This window comes from Empidonax traillii, unplaced genomic scaffold (assembly GCF_003031625.1).
Source record: "Empidonax traillii isolate 1590-97213 ecotype Southwest subspecies unplaced genomic scaffold, ASM303162v1 scaffold27:size3997909, whole genome shotgun sequence".
Lineage (NCBI taxonomy): Eukaryota > Metazoa > Chordata > Aves > Passeriformes > Tyrannidae > Empidonax > Empidonax traillii.
In genome coordinates, this window is record NW_020955220.1 from 1,127,660 (window position 1) to 1,140,055 (window position 12,396).

At 41.2% G+C, this 12,396-nt stretch overlaps 1 protein-coding gene across 3 annotated transcripts in view; it reads right to left on the reverse strand.

Moving 5' to 3' along the window:
* ARMH3 (armadillo-like helical domain containing 3) overlaps nucleotides 1-12,396 on the reverse strand; it is a 125,693-nt gene that overhangs the window by 94,116 nt on the left and 19,181 nt on the right. For all 3 annotated transcript variants that reach the window (XM_027908011.1, XM_027908015.1, XM_027908024.1), the window contains exons 11-15: nucleotides 11,375-11,435; nucleotides 10,420-10,466; nucleotides 9,672-9,747; nucleotides 7,049-7,142; nucleotides 2,064-2,165 (exon numbers count right to left, since the gene is read on the reverse strand). In XM_027908011.1, coding sequence (XP_027763812.1) covers nucleotides 2,064-2,165; nucleotides 7,049-7,142; nucleotides 9,672-9,747; nucleotides 10,420-10,466; nucleotides 11,375-11,435 — 380 coding nt within the window. The remainder of the gene's footprint in view (nucleotides 1-2,063; nucleotides 2,166-7,048; nucleotides 7,143-9,671; nucleotides 9,748-10,419; nucleotides 10,467-11,374; nucleotides 11,436-12,396) is intronic.

The window sequence follows — 12,396 nt, forward strand, 5'->3', positions numbered from 1 at the left end:
CTGGCTTGTTTAGTAAGGAATCCCCTCTATCAGATTTCATTCCATCTGAAACTAATCCAGTTTGGCAGTTCCTGAGTCCCTGTACAGACTTTTCATTTTACAGTGACTAATAAGTGCAGAAGTTAAATTGAAAAACACAAATTTTTTCCATCAGAGATCTGGATCAGCAAGACAGACCCTGAGAAAAGCAAATGAGAATGATTAGAGAGCTGGTAAGCCCTCCTCATGTGTACAATCTATTAGAAATGACTGAGCAAAGAATGATGTGGTTTAGTTCAAAAGACAAATGCTAGAGGAAACATGAAAGCAGACTTCAAATACATAAAGGCTGACACAAAGAAAAAAGAAACAATCTATTCTCAATATCTATCTTGGAGAAGACAGACAGTAATTCAAACCCTAGCAAAGTATTTAGAAAGCACATGAGGCTTTCTTACAATAAGGATGGTTAAATGGACAGTCTGAAAATGGTGCTCCACTATCACAGTGTCTTCATTCAACCTGTCAGCAACACCTCTGAGAAAAGATTCAGGTAAACCTGATTCTGCCTTGGTTTTGAGGAGCTGTCAAGGTTTAAACTCAGACAGCAACTAAATACCATGCACCTGCTTACTCACTTCCAATGCTTCTCCTCTTCCCCCAGTGTGAAGGAGAATCAGAAAGAAAAAATAAACCACGTGGGTTGAGGTAAGAACAATTTAATAATTAAAACATCATCATAATAATCATCAGCAGAGTGAGAGAGGGTAACAGAACCCAAGAGAAACAAGTGACAATACAATCCACGATACCATTGCTCACCATCTGCTGACCAATACCCAGCCCATCCCTGAACAGCAACTGGTCCCTTTTGGGTAACTCCCACGGTTTATCCACTAGGGGTGACATTCTATGGTGTGGAATATCCCCTTGGACAGTTCAGGTCAGCTATCCCAGCCATGCTCCCTCCCTGCTTTTTGTGCGCTTCCTCACTGGCACAGCATGAGAACTGAAAATTCCTTGACTTAGGGTAAGCACTTCTTAGCCAGGGCCAAAATATCAGTGTGGTATCAATATCATTCACATACTGAATCCAAAAATCACAGCACTGTATCAGACACTAAGAAGAAAATGAACTGCGTTGCAGCTGAAATCTGGACAGGGGTGCAGTAGATATTTTCATAAAGTCCCTTTCGGTCCTAATTTCATTTATTCACTTTTTCCTCAACTAGCTTGCTTACTGAACAAGGCAACCAAGTGTAACTTCACTGTAAGCTAGTAGGTACAAGGAAACACTCCTGCCTGCTCTCTTATTCAATGCCAAGCAGTCATGAAGTTCAATAACTGATGTATCATAGCTCTGCAGCAATCATCCTATTTTCATTCAGTTGCTACATCTAACTTAACAGCAAAAGTCAGTAATAGGCTGAAACATGGTGTAAAGATCACTTGTTATGTTCACACTATGGTCCTGCCCATACAACCACTGGGCAAAACAGCACTCTTGGGTACCCTGAGCAGGAGATGAACCAATACTTCAACTCCAGCAAGCTGAAATGAACCACCACAGTACTAGAGGAGAAACAGAAAGCACAACATGGAAAGATACTTTCTCAAGCAAATTACTGCCAGTGCAGTGTAAGTTACTGTTGTCCTCTTTACAATTACATAGCTACCTGTTTAACCACTAAGTATTAAAGGACAAAGAACATTTGTCCTCCTAATGCTGAGCTTTACCTCGTGCATCAGTTTCTAAGTGTTCATTAAAGTACAGTTCTCTGGTCCCTGAGACTTCCCCTCTCTGACAGTTGGGAATCATATGCTCACACCTCCTGCATATGGACAGGCTTGGTTATTAGGTACTATATTATTAAATTCTTTTCATACTTGACATCTCTCCTGCCAGCATTAAGTCTGAGTCTCATAACTCTCATTTTGCAATAAGAAATCGCTTAATTTTCCCAAAAGGTGGAATTCCTTTAAAGGGACTCCAGTTCACTTCTATTTCTGGAGTCATTAGACATATTCTTGTGACCTCCTCACTTCAAGAAGCACTGTTTGCTGCATCCACAGAATTCATTTACCTTTTGTGTCCTGCATCACAATTGAGCTGTACTTCAAGAAGGTTATCAGCAGGTTGCTGGTTTGCACATCAGCGTCCAAAGGTAGCTCTGCAGAGCTTATAACTGGAACAAAACAGATAAGACACATTTATCCTATACAAATACAAGAAATGACTATACAGACAACCAAAACACAGATTCACAGACCCAAGGTAGGATCAGTTTACTCGCAAGGCCATCTGACCTCCTCCTCCCTCTTGACCACCCAGGAAAGATTTTGTTGTGAAGACTGGCACCACTCCCTCAGAGACCATTTTCCTGCTCTAAGCACAGGTTGTGTCCCTGTCCTGCCCCTGCTCCTCTCCCGAGGAGCTCACCTTGCTGTTTCAGCACCCATTCACATTTCCAGTCTAGGGAGCTCAAGATATTTGCACTGATATCCAATTAATTCTTACAACCAACATAGATAACATTCACACCATTCTCAGTCTGGAAGGAGATGTGCCCAGCAAAGGCCATTCTGTTTCATATATTTTAGAATTTCAGTTCCAAAAGATCTACATCAATTCTATTCTTCCCTCCCAACAAAAGTCCGTCTTGCAGAAGCAACACACAAGACATAATGTAACAATTATTGACCAAAGAGGTAGAAAAGGGATGCAGAAAGAGCAGCTTTATAAAAATCAAGAAGTAAAAGCAGTCACAGCTTATGCTACATACATCACAACCCAGCAGGGAGCAGAAACGTACGTTCCATACCTGCAGCAGTTCATTGGCATTTCTCTGGGATACCAGCTGTACTTTTGACATCTTAACAGTGGACATCATCTGCCTTAGACTTCACAAGAAGCCATCTCAATTCCTCAGCTAATTACACATTATGCCTCCTGCTCACTCCCCATGCACCATCTGAAGCACAGAGTTTATGAGCTGTCAAAACCCTATCATGTGACTAAGCCACATTTTTACTGATGACTGCGCCTGAGCTGTCCTAAAGGGCTGTTCTCAGCCTTCCCATTCAGAAAGCTTTATGAGAAATATTGAAAGGGAGGAGCAAAAAGGTAAGTGGTAAAAATGCAGCATGCATTTACCTGCAGATCCTGCCAGTCTGATACCATTTAAGATAAAGTAGCTCAGACAAAAGAAACCCCAAACTGATGGAGGTAGTCTAGGAAGACTTCAGTAAAGCACTTAATACACTTCTGTATGAAAAATTAAGAGTGAAGCAGATAGGTGGGAACCAATACATAAATTTAATGTACATCAAAGCTCAGGTAAAGGAGAAGCAATTGGAGAAATTATTAGTCTGAGAAGAAACTACTGCTTGAATTCCTTAGTTGTCACTTTAGATATTAGTTCTCATTTTTGTGAGTGACCTGGGCACAGGAAACAGTTGCTTGCTAATTAATCTAGAGCATGGTGCTAAAAGCATCAAGGTTGTGGAGTTCAGTCCCCATATGAGCCATTCACTTAAGAGCTGGACTCGATGATATTCGTGGCTCCCTCCCAACTCAGAATATTCTGTGAAATCTGCTAATTGCACAAAGTTGGGACGTAAACACAGAGGAATATCAGACTGCGCATGAAGTATAAAAACATGAACAGATAATAAATAGAAGATGAAATTCAACAATGTAAGCCATAGGGTCAGTCAGGAATTCAGGGATTTATTTCCATGGCAAACCCAGAGCTCATCAGCTGCCAACAAAACACCATGATACACTATCAGATCATGAGATGACACGCTACCAACACAAATGGCTCAAGAGTGGTTCTACAGCATATCCAGAAATGCACTTCCAGCAGAGGCAGGAACACTGTAATGCCTGGCACAAGGTGCTGGTGAGACTTTGTCCCAAATATTGTCCATAGCTATGCGGAACCCACGTTCAAAGAGGATGAACTTAAACTTGAAGAATATTAGAGAAAGGTTAGTAGGTGGAACAGAGGAAGAGAGTACCCTTCTTATGAGGCAGCAAAATACACATGTGAATGTATGAAAAAGAGCTGTGTTTCAAAGGAAGGTTAACAGCAAGAGAAATGACCATGAACTGACAAGAAATGCAGGCTGCAAAGCTGAAGATTTCTCAAAGAACAAGAAATTACTGCCCCCAACAGAAATTACTGAGAAACAAATTAAGTCGGAGTTTGATAAATTTAAGGGATGGATATGCCTGTGAGCATAGGGCACTAGAAGTCAAGGAGATCTTTTCCAGCTCTACATACATGGCAATAACATGGCTGTTCTGGCTGCTTAGAAGCTCAAACTCACAGGTTTTCATGTGCAGGAGATCACAGGTGGCTTGAATTACAATTGCCAGAAGGCTCTCTCTCTTCTCAAGCAATAGAGATAGCCTAGAGATAGGGCTCCTTTTGCACTGGAAACAGATCTGCAGACCACTAGGACACACCTTAAGAACTATATTATCTCTTTTCCATCTATCCTCGGGAATGCCCAAGGCTTTTCTCACTCTTGAGGAAAGAAAAAAGTATTTATGATGAGATTGGACCTTACAAGAAGAGAGGAATTACTCATAACTCATTGTTGGGTGTCTAGACTGGGGGTTCTGAAGGGAAGTACTTTGATCCTGCACACAACTGTGTTTTGGTTCAGAGAAAAGTCTGCTTTAACAGGCAATGCCTTTCACAATTCAAGGCTTGGATCTCACAACTCTGTAATGAAGAAAGTGAGGCTTATTTACCCCCCTGGAACTGGGGCAAGGACAGGCACAGAAAGATGAAGGAGATGAAGCAAAATGCAGTATTCTTTAAACTGAGCATAGAGAGGCTCAGAATACAGCAGAGGTCCTCGTGGAGCTCAGGATTATACAATCACCTTGAATACAAAATTGTAGCCCTTGGAAACAACAGGTCAAATAGATCAGTGTAACTTCTCTGTTTGAATCACATTAAAAAAAAAAATCCATACTGGGGCTTTCAGCTTCTAAAGGTTGCACATCCCCAAGAGTGAGCTGGTTTAGTCCATTCAGGCTTGATGCCCTGGGGCTCCTGACACGTTGCAAGCGTGCTGGGTCTGTTGGCAAAGCCTATGCAATAAGACTGGAAGCTTTTTCATTCCCAATACTATGAATAGCTCAAAGATTCAGCTAAAAGTCTGAAAAATGTATTTATATCCCAAGTGGGTCCTTCTTGAGCTGTTACAATGAACATAGTGAATGAATATTTAACAACAGTAAGCAAACTGACATTTCGATAACTATGGTGACAGCCACACTTGATTTACATATTATGGATCAACAGTTTCTAGCAAAAGTCTCATTTTCTTGGGGGAAAAAAAAAAAAAAAAAGAAGAAATCACTCTGAAGAACACATCCCTGCTTATCCTGGTTCATGCTACAGACCTTGGTGGGTTTTTTTAAAATCACATTTTGAAACTTTACAAGGTCTGGATTCACACTATAGGCTAACAGCCAGAGAAATTCCAAACCAGAATATGAACCCATTTTTAATCCCAGTCAGCATAAAAGAAAAGTGCCTGAAACCCATAGAGGGATTTCTACATGTTACTGTAACTCAAGAACAGTTCAACTACACATTTTTTTAATGCAGGAAAAAGAAAGCAATCTTTTCACTCCAAAGCCAAAAAGCCTCTTGCTAACTTTCAGCCACAGGCAAATTTTACATCTGAGTTGCAAGACCTTAGAAAATGAGGAAAATTCTGACATATTTTTAAAATAATTGCAATGCTCGAGCATCGCCAAACTAAACCAAGTTGAGGGCTGCAAAAAAAATTATCACTGAGAGTAGGGATCAGCAAGGTGACAGGAAATATGGAATGCTTCCCGATGTAGTTGCTGCACATTAAGATCAGATCCTCTTCTTAAATTTAGTAACCTTGTGAGCCACAAGAAGCCTTGAACTTTACAAGATCACTGCCTCTGCTTAAAGCAGGAGGGAGTTTTTGTTTTGATTCTGTTTTGTCTTTTGGCAACTGAAAAAAAGAAAAAGAAAAAAAAAAAAAGAGGGCAAGCAAGCCGTAGGTGTAGGTAAGCACACGTTCTGTCAGTTGTGTAACATGGCGTGTGGGCGGATACGTTTGCAATGAACACGTTGAACACAAGCCCACAAAATGCCCGTCCCTCCACATTTCATGTTACATGAACACAGAGACTTGAGACATAGGGGACTTTCTTTCGGAAGCTTTTGTTATCCATGGTAACCAGACAGAATTCATCCCGAGGAGGCTCATCCTTAACTAGGGTATCAAATGACCTGAATAGCTGATAGAACTGAGTAACCCAGGCTGCTTTTCCCCAGAAATACTTCCAAACTGTGCTCTATTCAAATTGACTCTGTTCCTTCATTAAACATGTTTTTCAGCTCTAGAGGATGCCATTAAAGTACGTGACAACAGCCATTTAATTTCTTCTCTTAAACTAGGTCCTATCAATCCATACCTTAAATTGCAAGGGTTTTATTTTAGGATATTGCAAAACATATTTATGTGGACTTGTAACATCTCATTTCAAAGAAAGATCTCAGGGTAAGCAGTCTTTTACAAAGCCTATCAGAGAAAAGGCAGCAGAGGGAAGAATACTTCCACACCCAAACAGAATTCAAATCCCAATTAATTCAAAGCTGAGGACAAGTGCATTAATGACAAGCAGGAATCCACTGCAATTCTCTGTAAATCTGTTCCAATGACAAATAATCCCAAGCAAAGGACCTGACACTAGAAATATTCATAACTAAAAGCCTACATAGAATAACTAATGGGCTGGCTGTATCTTCATGCAGATATTGGGAGAGTACTGTTTTCAGAAGAAATATCAGCATAATTTCATTGAGCAATATACAATGAAATAGACATAAATTTGAGTTGAAGAATCTCGCTCATGTTCAGCAAGGCAAGTTGCTTCAGGAAAAGACCATCAGGTTACATCTGCTCCAGACAGATCTCATTATTTGCCATCTTGAGAAAATACTTTGTTAGTTATTTTACAGTTTTCAATTATTTTTCCCCACGAGATCATTACATTTCTTACCATCTGAAGAAGGTGGGGTGGTTCCAAGTGGAGTGACAGGTGTCATTGGAATTGGGCTTGTTGGTGTTGTCATCAGGCCCATTTCAGGATGGCTCTAACAGGAAACACACATGCACAGATCAATACCTTCCCCAGCCATTAGAAACACAGATCACTACTTCTACTGTTCCACACTCTCACACAGACATGACTAATGAAGTCTCAAGAAACTTCAACCTCTCCTCCAAAATGCCAGGCCATGCTTCCTGACCCTGGACATCTAACAGTTAAACAGTACATCCATTTCTTTATTCCCCAAAACATGAAAATAGAAAGTGGTGGCTCTCCCCGGCAGACAGAAAATACTCCCACAGAGAATGGGAAAAGGTTTGCAGAACCCTACACTGCTTATAGCTTCTGATTCCCCCCAAAAGAACCCAAGGATGTGCATTTGAAGTCTTCCTCCAAGATCCTGTAATTTCTCTCTCTAAAAACAAACTCTCCTCACTCCTGCTGCCCCCACCTGTTCATATTCAAAGATGATGGCAATATATTACTTTCCTGTCTCACTATAAAGCCCAGACACTGCAGGAAAGGAGTGGATAACATAAATAACACTATCATTATCGATCCTTTCAGCTTCCATCAGTCAGTTACTCTCCCCATTTCATCTTTGCTAATAGTTGCCTGCCCAATGACTGCTTTGACTTTATTCTTTGCAAGCTTCCGGATCTATCCACACGCTGGTGAGAGTGTAGGCAATCTGCTATTTTTGAGTCTGGCTGCCAAGCAAAGTGCCCATTACATAGGGCAAGTTTTACATAAATGCATCATCTGCTTTAATACATCAACACAATTTCAAAATAAAAGAAAGATACAGAACTGCTGATTTGATGTTAGTTCCATAAGATTTTTCACAAGTAGATATCCTCCACACTGCCTCTGAATAGCTCATTTTATGAGCAACCATAAATGCATGTAATTTATGGGAAGCACGAACACACGTACTACAACTCAAAGACAATTCTACGTCACTACAGGTCCTGACTTAAACTTTAAAATACAGTTTTTCACTGTAAGTCTTACATAAGCCAGGTTTGCGACCACAGATTTTTAAGGTTTTCCTTCTTTATCCCGAACAGTAACTGGTAGTTGAGAGACAAGAGTGCCACCCAGCAGCAAACCCGAGCACCCACGGTTGGTGAGTACATGGAAACCTTATAGCTCCGTACATTCACACAAATGAATCCCCGCTCTTCCCATGTGTCTCACAGTAGCAGGGAGCCATTCATGCAGTGCCAAGCAACGGACATCAACTTAGGAAAGAGCATTCATCAGCTTTTATGAGGTTTTTCCAACATGACATGACCTACGTTGCTCTCTCTTAAATGAAGAATTACAGACAATCCACCCAAGATCATCAGGCCTCCACATCAATTAAACCCACTGATTAGTGGCTGCTTCAGCTATTACTTTCACAAATAACTATCCTTTTATTTTTAAGAGCTTTTACTCTAGTTGATCTTTTTCTGCCCTGCTCTTTTCCCAGCCAAAGGTCTCTCTACCCTCAGGAATATCTTGACCACAGAAAGGCCTGAGTTGGTATTACACAGAACTGAAAGTGTAGAATTCTCTCAGAAGTGGTAGGAAAGAATAACCTGGGAAAAGACAGGCAGGGAACCTCAGCAAATTAACCATCCGTGAAACAGAAGCTTTCTTCAGAGGCTGCAGAGCTGCTTATCAGACCTCTTCCATCACCACTACTGTCAGGAGTCCTCAAAGGTCTCCTCCATCACGCCTATGATGTATGGCTGTTCTCTGAGGACCTGAAATAACTGGGGGAAGGTGCTAACTGTTCTGCTGATGTCGTTTTTCTCACAGATTACTACCAATACCTAGAAACCAAAATTAAAAGACAAAACCTGAAGGTTTTCCTAGACACATCAGGCTACTTTTGCAGCCAGTCACAGCACAATCACTAGATCAGACAGGCTTATTATCTGCCTTCCAGCAATAGCCACCTTTGCAAACTCACACAGTGTTTAGGAAAGCATCCAATGCTTTGTGATCGGAGGTATGAGCAGCCCACTGCTGCTCAGAAGGCTGCCATAGCTGTTCCTCCACCATAAACAGCACAAGGACAAGTGCTATGCTCCGGCAACACGTTCCCAAGCAAAACGGGTTGGGCAAAACAGACAACACCACGCAGTCTGTGCACACCCATACAGGACAATTCATCCCAGTTTGGAGTTGAATCAGTCTCTTTCTCTCAATACTAACTTAACAAAAGCGTGATTTGCTCTAAGAGCTGCAGCAACCTTATCCCTACTAGTTTACTCACTCCATCCTCCCCCTAGTGCAGTATCAGTAGAGCACAGAAGGCACTCCATGCAGCCTTTCCCATTTAGTGGGGGAAATGAATAATTCCAACATGAACTGTGACTTCAAAACTCTACTGATTTTCTGTCAAGGAAGGAAGCATTTCCTAAAATGCTTCTCAGGCCCTGGTCTGCTTCTGATCTTTCATGCTGATCCTACGACAAGTATGCAGGGACATACATCTTTTCACCGATTACATTTCTGACTCTCTAATTTCAAACACATGCATTACAAAGAAATGGGGAAACATTCCACTGAAACTCACCTGTGCCAGAACTGTGATGAAATTCCGGTTTAAGTGAACAGCTTCATAGAGGGCCAGAAGGATTGCTTCATTTGTTCTGTGGGAAGGACACAGACAAAGGCACAGTTAGTGATCAGAGTACCAGAAGCCAAGTTGTTCAGAAGCAGGGCCTACCTGAAAAAAGAATTGTTTTTTTTCAACTATAGAAAACTCTGCCCCTGCAATCCAGTAGTTCTTTCAATTACTAGCAGTACTTAGCAATGCATAAAAATAGCTATTTTTAGAGATCAACTACAGACTTTGTTCCCTTCCTGCTGAAGGTGTCCCTTGTTGCTCAAACAGTGCTTTCCCTTTAAAGTCCTTTCTTTTAAGGGCAGAGGGTCCTGCCGACACCAAAACCCCTCATATTTATCACTTGTTCCCTTGATTTAGAAAATATTTTGGTGGGGACAAGACTAGATGAATCATCTCTTCCCATGTGCCACCTCCAACATGTCTATTATATGTTATAAATGTCCCATAAAAAACACTGCATTTTTTTTATAGACTTCATTACAAGCAATTCAGCTGTGGTTCCTCCTGCTGCACCCTTCCACAGGTGAGAGATTCACCCTTTCACAGGGAGAATCCACAGTTTTCAAGGGTGTGGTACAATTTTAGAGACAACAGAACCTGCCCCTCCTGTTTGCTGTGTGACATTAGAACAAGCTCCATGATAGAGTGGATCACACTGACCAGCTCATTGTGTAACTAACATCTGTGCACTTACTGGACCGAGATCTTCTCATCAGCATCTGCTATGAACATGCTGCCCACCTATGGAAAGAGAGAGCATTGCACAGCAGGGATTTGGGAAAGCTATTAGGAAACAAGACAGAATACATGGATACAAACAGATTTGATTTTGCAGTCCTGTCACTGACCAATTCTTCACCTGTCAAACCACAAAAAAAGGAAAAAAAACCAACTGGATCTTGGATCCCTACCTGGATTAGTCTGCCATTCTATAAGAGGACAACAGAGATTGTTTCCTATCTGCTTGCCCCAGTTCCACCCAAGTCATTCCTGACAGCTGTTAACACTGAAAGGAAATTTTCCTGTCAGTTAGATCTCAGACTAAAGGAAGGCCAAACTGAACAAGGGTAACAATGGATACTCTTCACAAGGAAGAAATTCAGAATTGCCTTTGAAGGGTACCCCTCCAAAAATGCAGACAGTGCCCACTACAGAATCCAAGCTTACTCCACGGTCACTCAGTACACCCAGACTTGAGAAACAAGACAGTAAAGAAACAGAACCTCTAAAGCTAGTGACAGCCCAGACTGTGCCACTCTGTTTTAGGCCACATCAGCAGAGCAGCATTTTTAATTTTTTTTTTAACAAGTAGCCATTTAAAAGTGATTAATAAGTTTAAAAAACTGATCTAAAGGTGGTTTTTTTAAGTGATTTTTAAAATACAGTCAACTAGAATGACAGCGATGCAAGAGAACAATTTCAATTATCAACACCAGAACAGAGATCTTGTCCTCTGAAAGAGCTCTCCCAGCCAGACAACACCACAGTCCTCAGAATACAGCCATTTTAGCTGTATTTGGTTTGGATTCATTCAATCCATGCCTGCAGAACTCACATCCCCAACTCACAGTTTACAGAAACGCCCTCCTGCTGGACTTGCATGAAGACACCTATTTTAAGGGTAGAAAAAACACGGCTTCCTTGCTTACCATATTAGTTAGGGCTGAGAAGAAACCAGTCTGATGCTCCTCTTCCTTATCTTTGTATTGCCTGAACAAAAAGGAATGAGGATGAAGTTCCGGGGTTATACATGGAACTAGGGTTATTTTACCTAAATCCTTGTAAGATAATCTTATCTGATAAGTAGATAGGACGGAGGAAGCTCCAACATTCACAAGCCTTTTTCAAGAACTCACAAAAGATGCAAAGAGTATTAAAATATCTGTAAATTGTGTAGAGTTGAGGTGGGGTTGCTGAAAGACATGGGAATTCAACAATGCTTGTGCTGTTACAGAGGACGTGGGTAGCGTGGGCTAACACTGAAGGAAAGGACTCGAGTGACTTAGGAAATTTTGTCCTGAACTGGAAAAACAGTAATAAGCCACATGAAGCAACAGAGTCAGGAACCACAGAACAGTTTCATTTCAATCATCTGCTACAGACCATATCAGAGTTGGTCACCATAGGGCCTCCAGAAACCATGCAGACCATTACAGTTCATGGTCGGGTCTTTCCTGATCCCACATTCCTGGAGCAAGTGTAGAGACTGGAACTGAAGTCAACGAATAGGTTGGGTACCTCAGATTTAAGCTACGTTGCTACATTTGGCATTCAAATGGACTAGGAAAGCTCACATGGCCATTTATTATGTCTGTCATACAGGAGTCTCATCACACACAACGTAATATGCAAAATAAGCAGTTCTAAATATTTGGAAAAGGGGGAAAGAAAGCGCTGAGCTAAGCAAAACAGGCCATGGTCTGAGACAGCTTTTGTCACAATGAAGGAAGTTGGGTGGGTGAGGTTTTTCTGCTTTACTCTGATAATTTACTCTGTTACATACATGATTTGCTGATCTTGCAAGTCACTTGCATAACTAAAACAGTAGACTTTCAAAGGAATTAAAACATTTTTCTGGATACTTAGAGAATCCTACTGCACCAAAAAATGTCATGTGTGCCTCAGGTAAATTGTTGTAAGTACTACATTTTTCTGAAGCACTTTCCTCTTA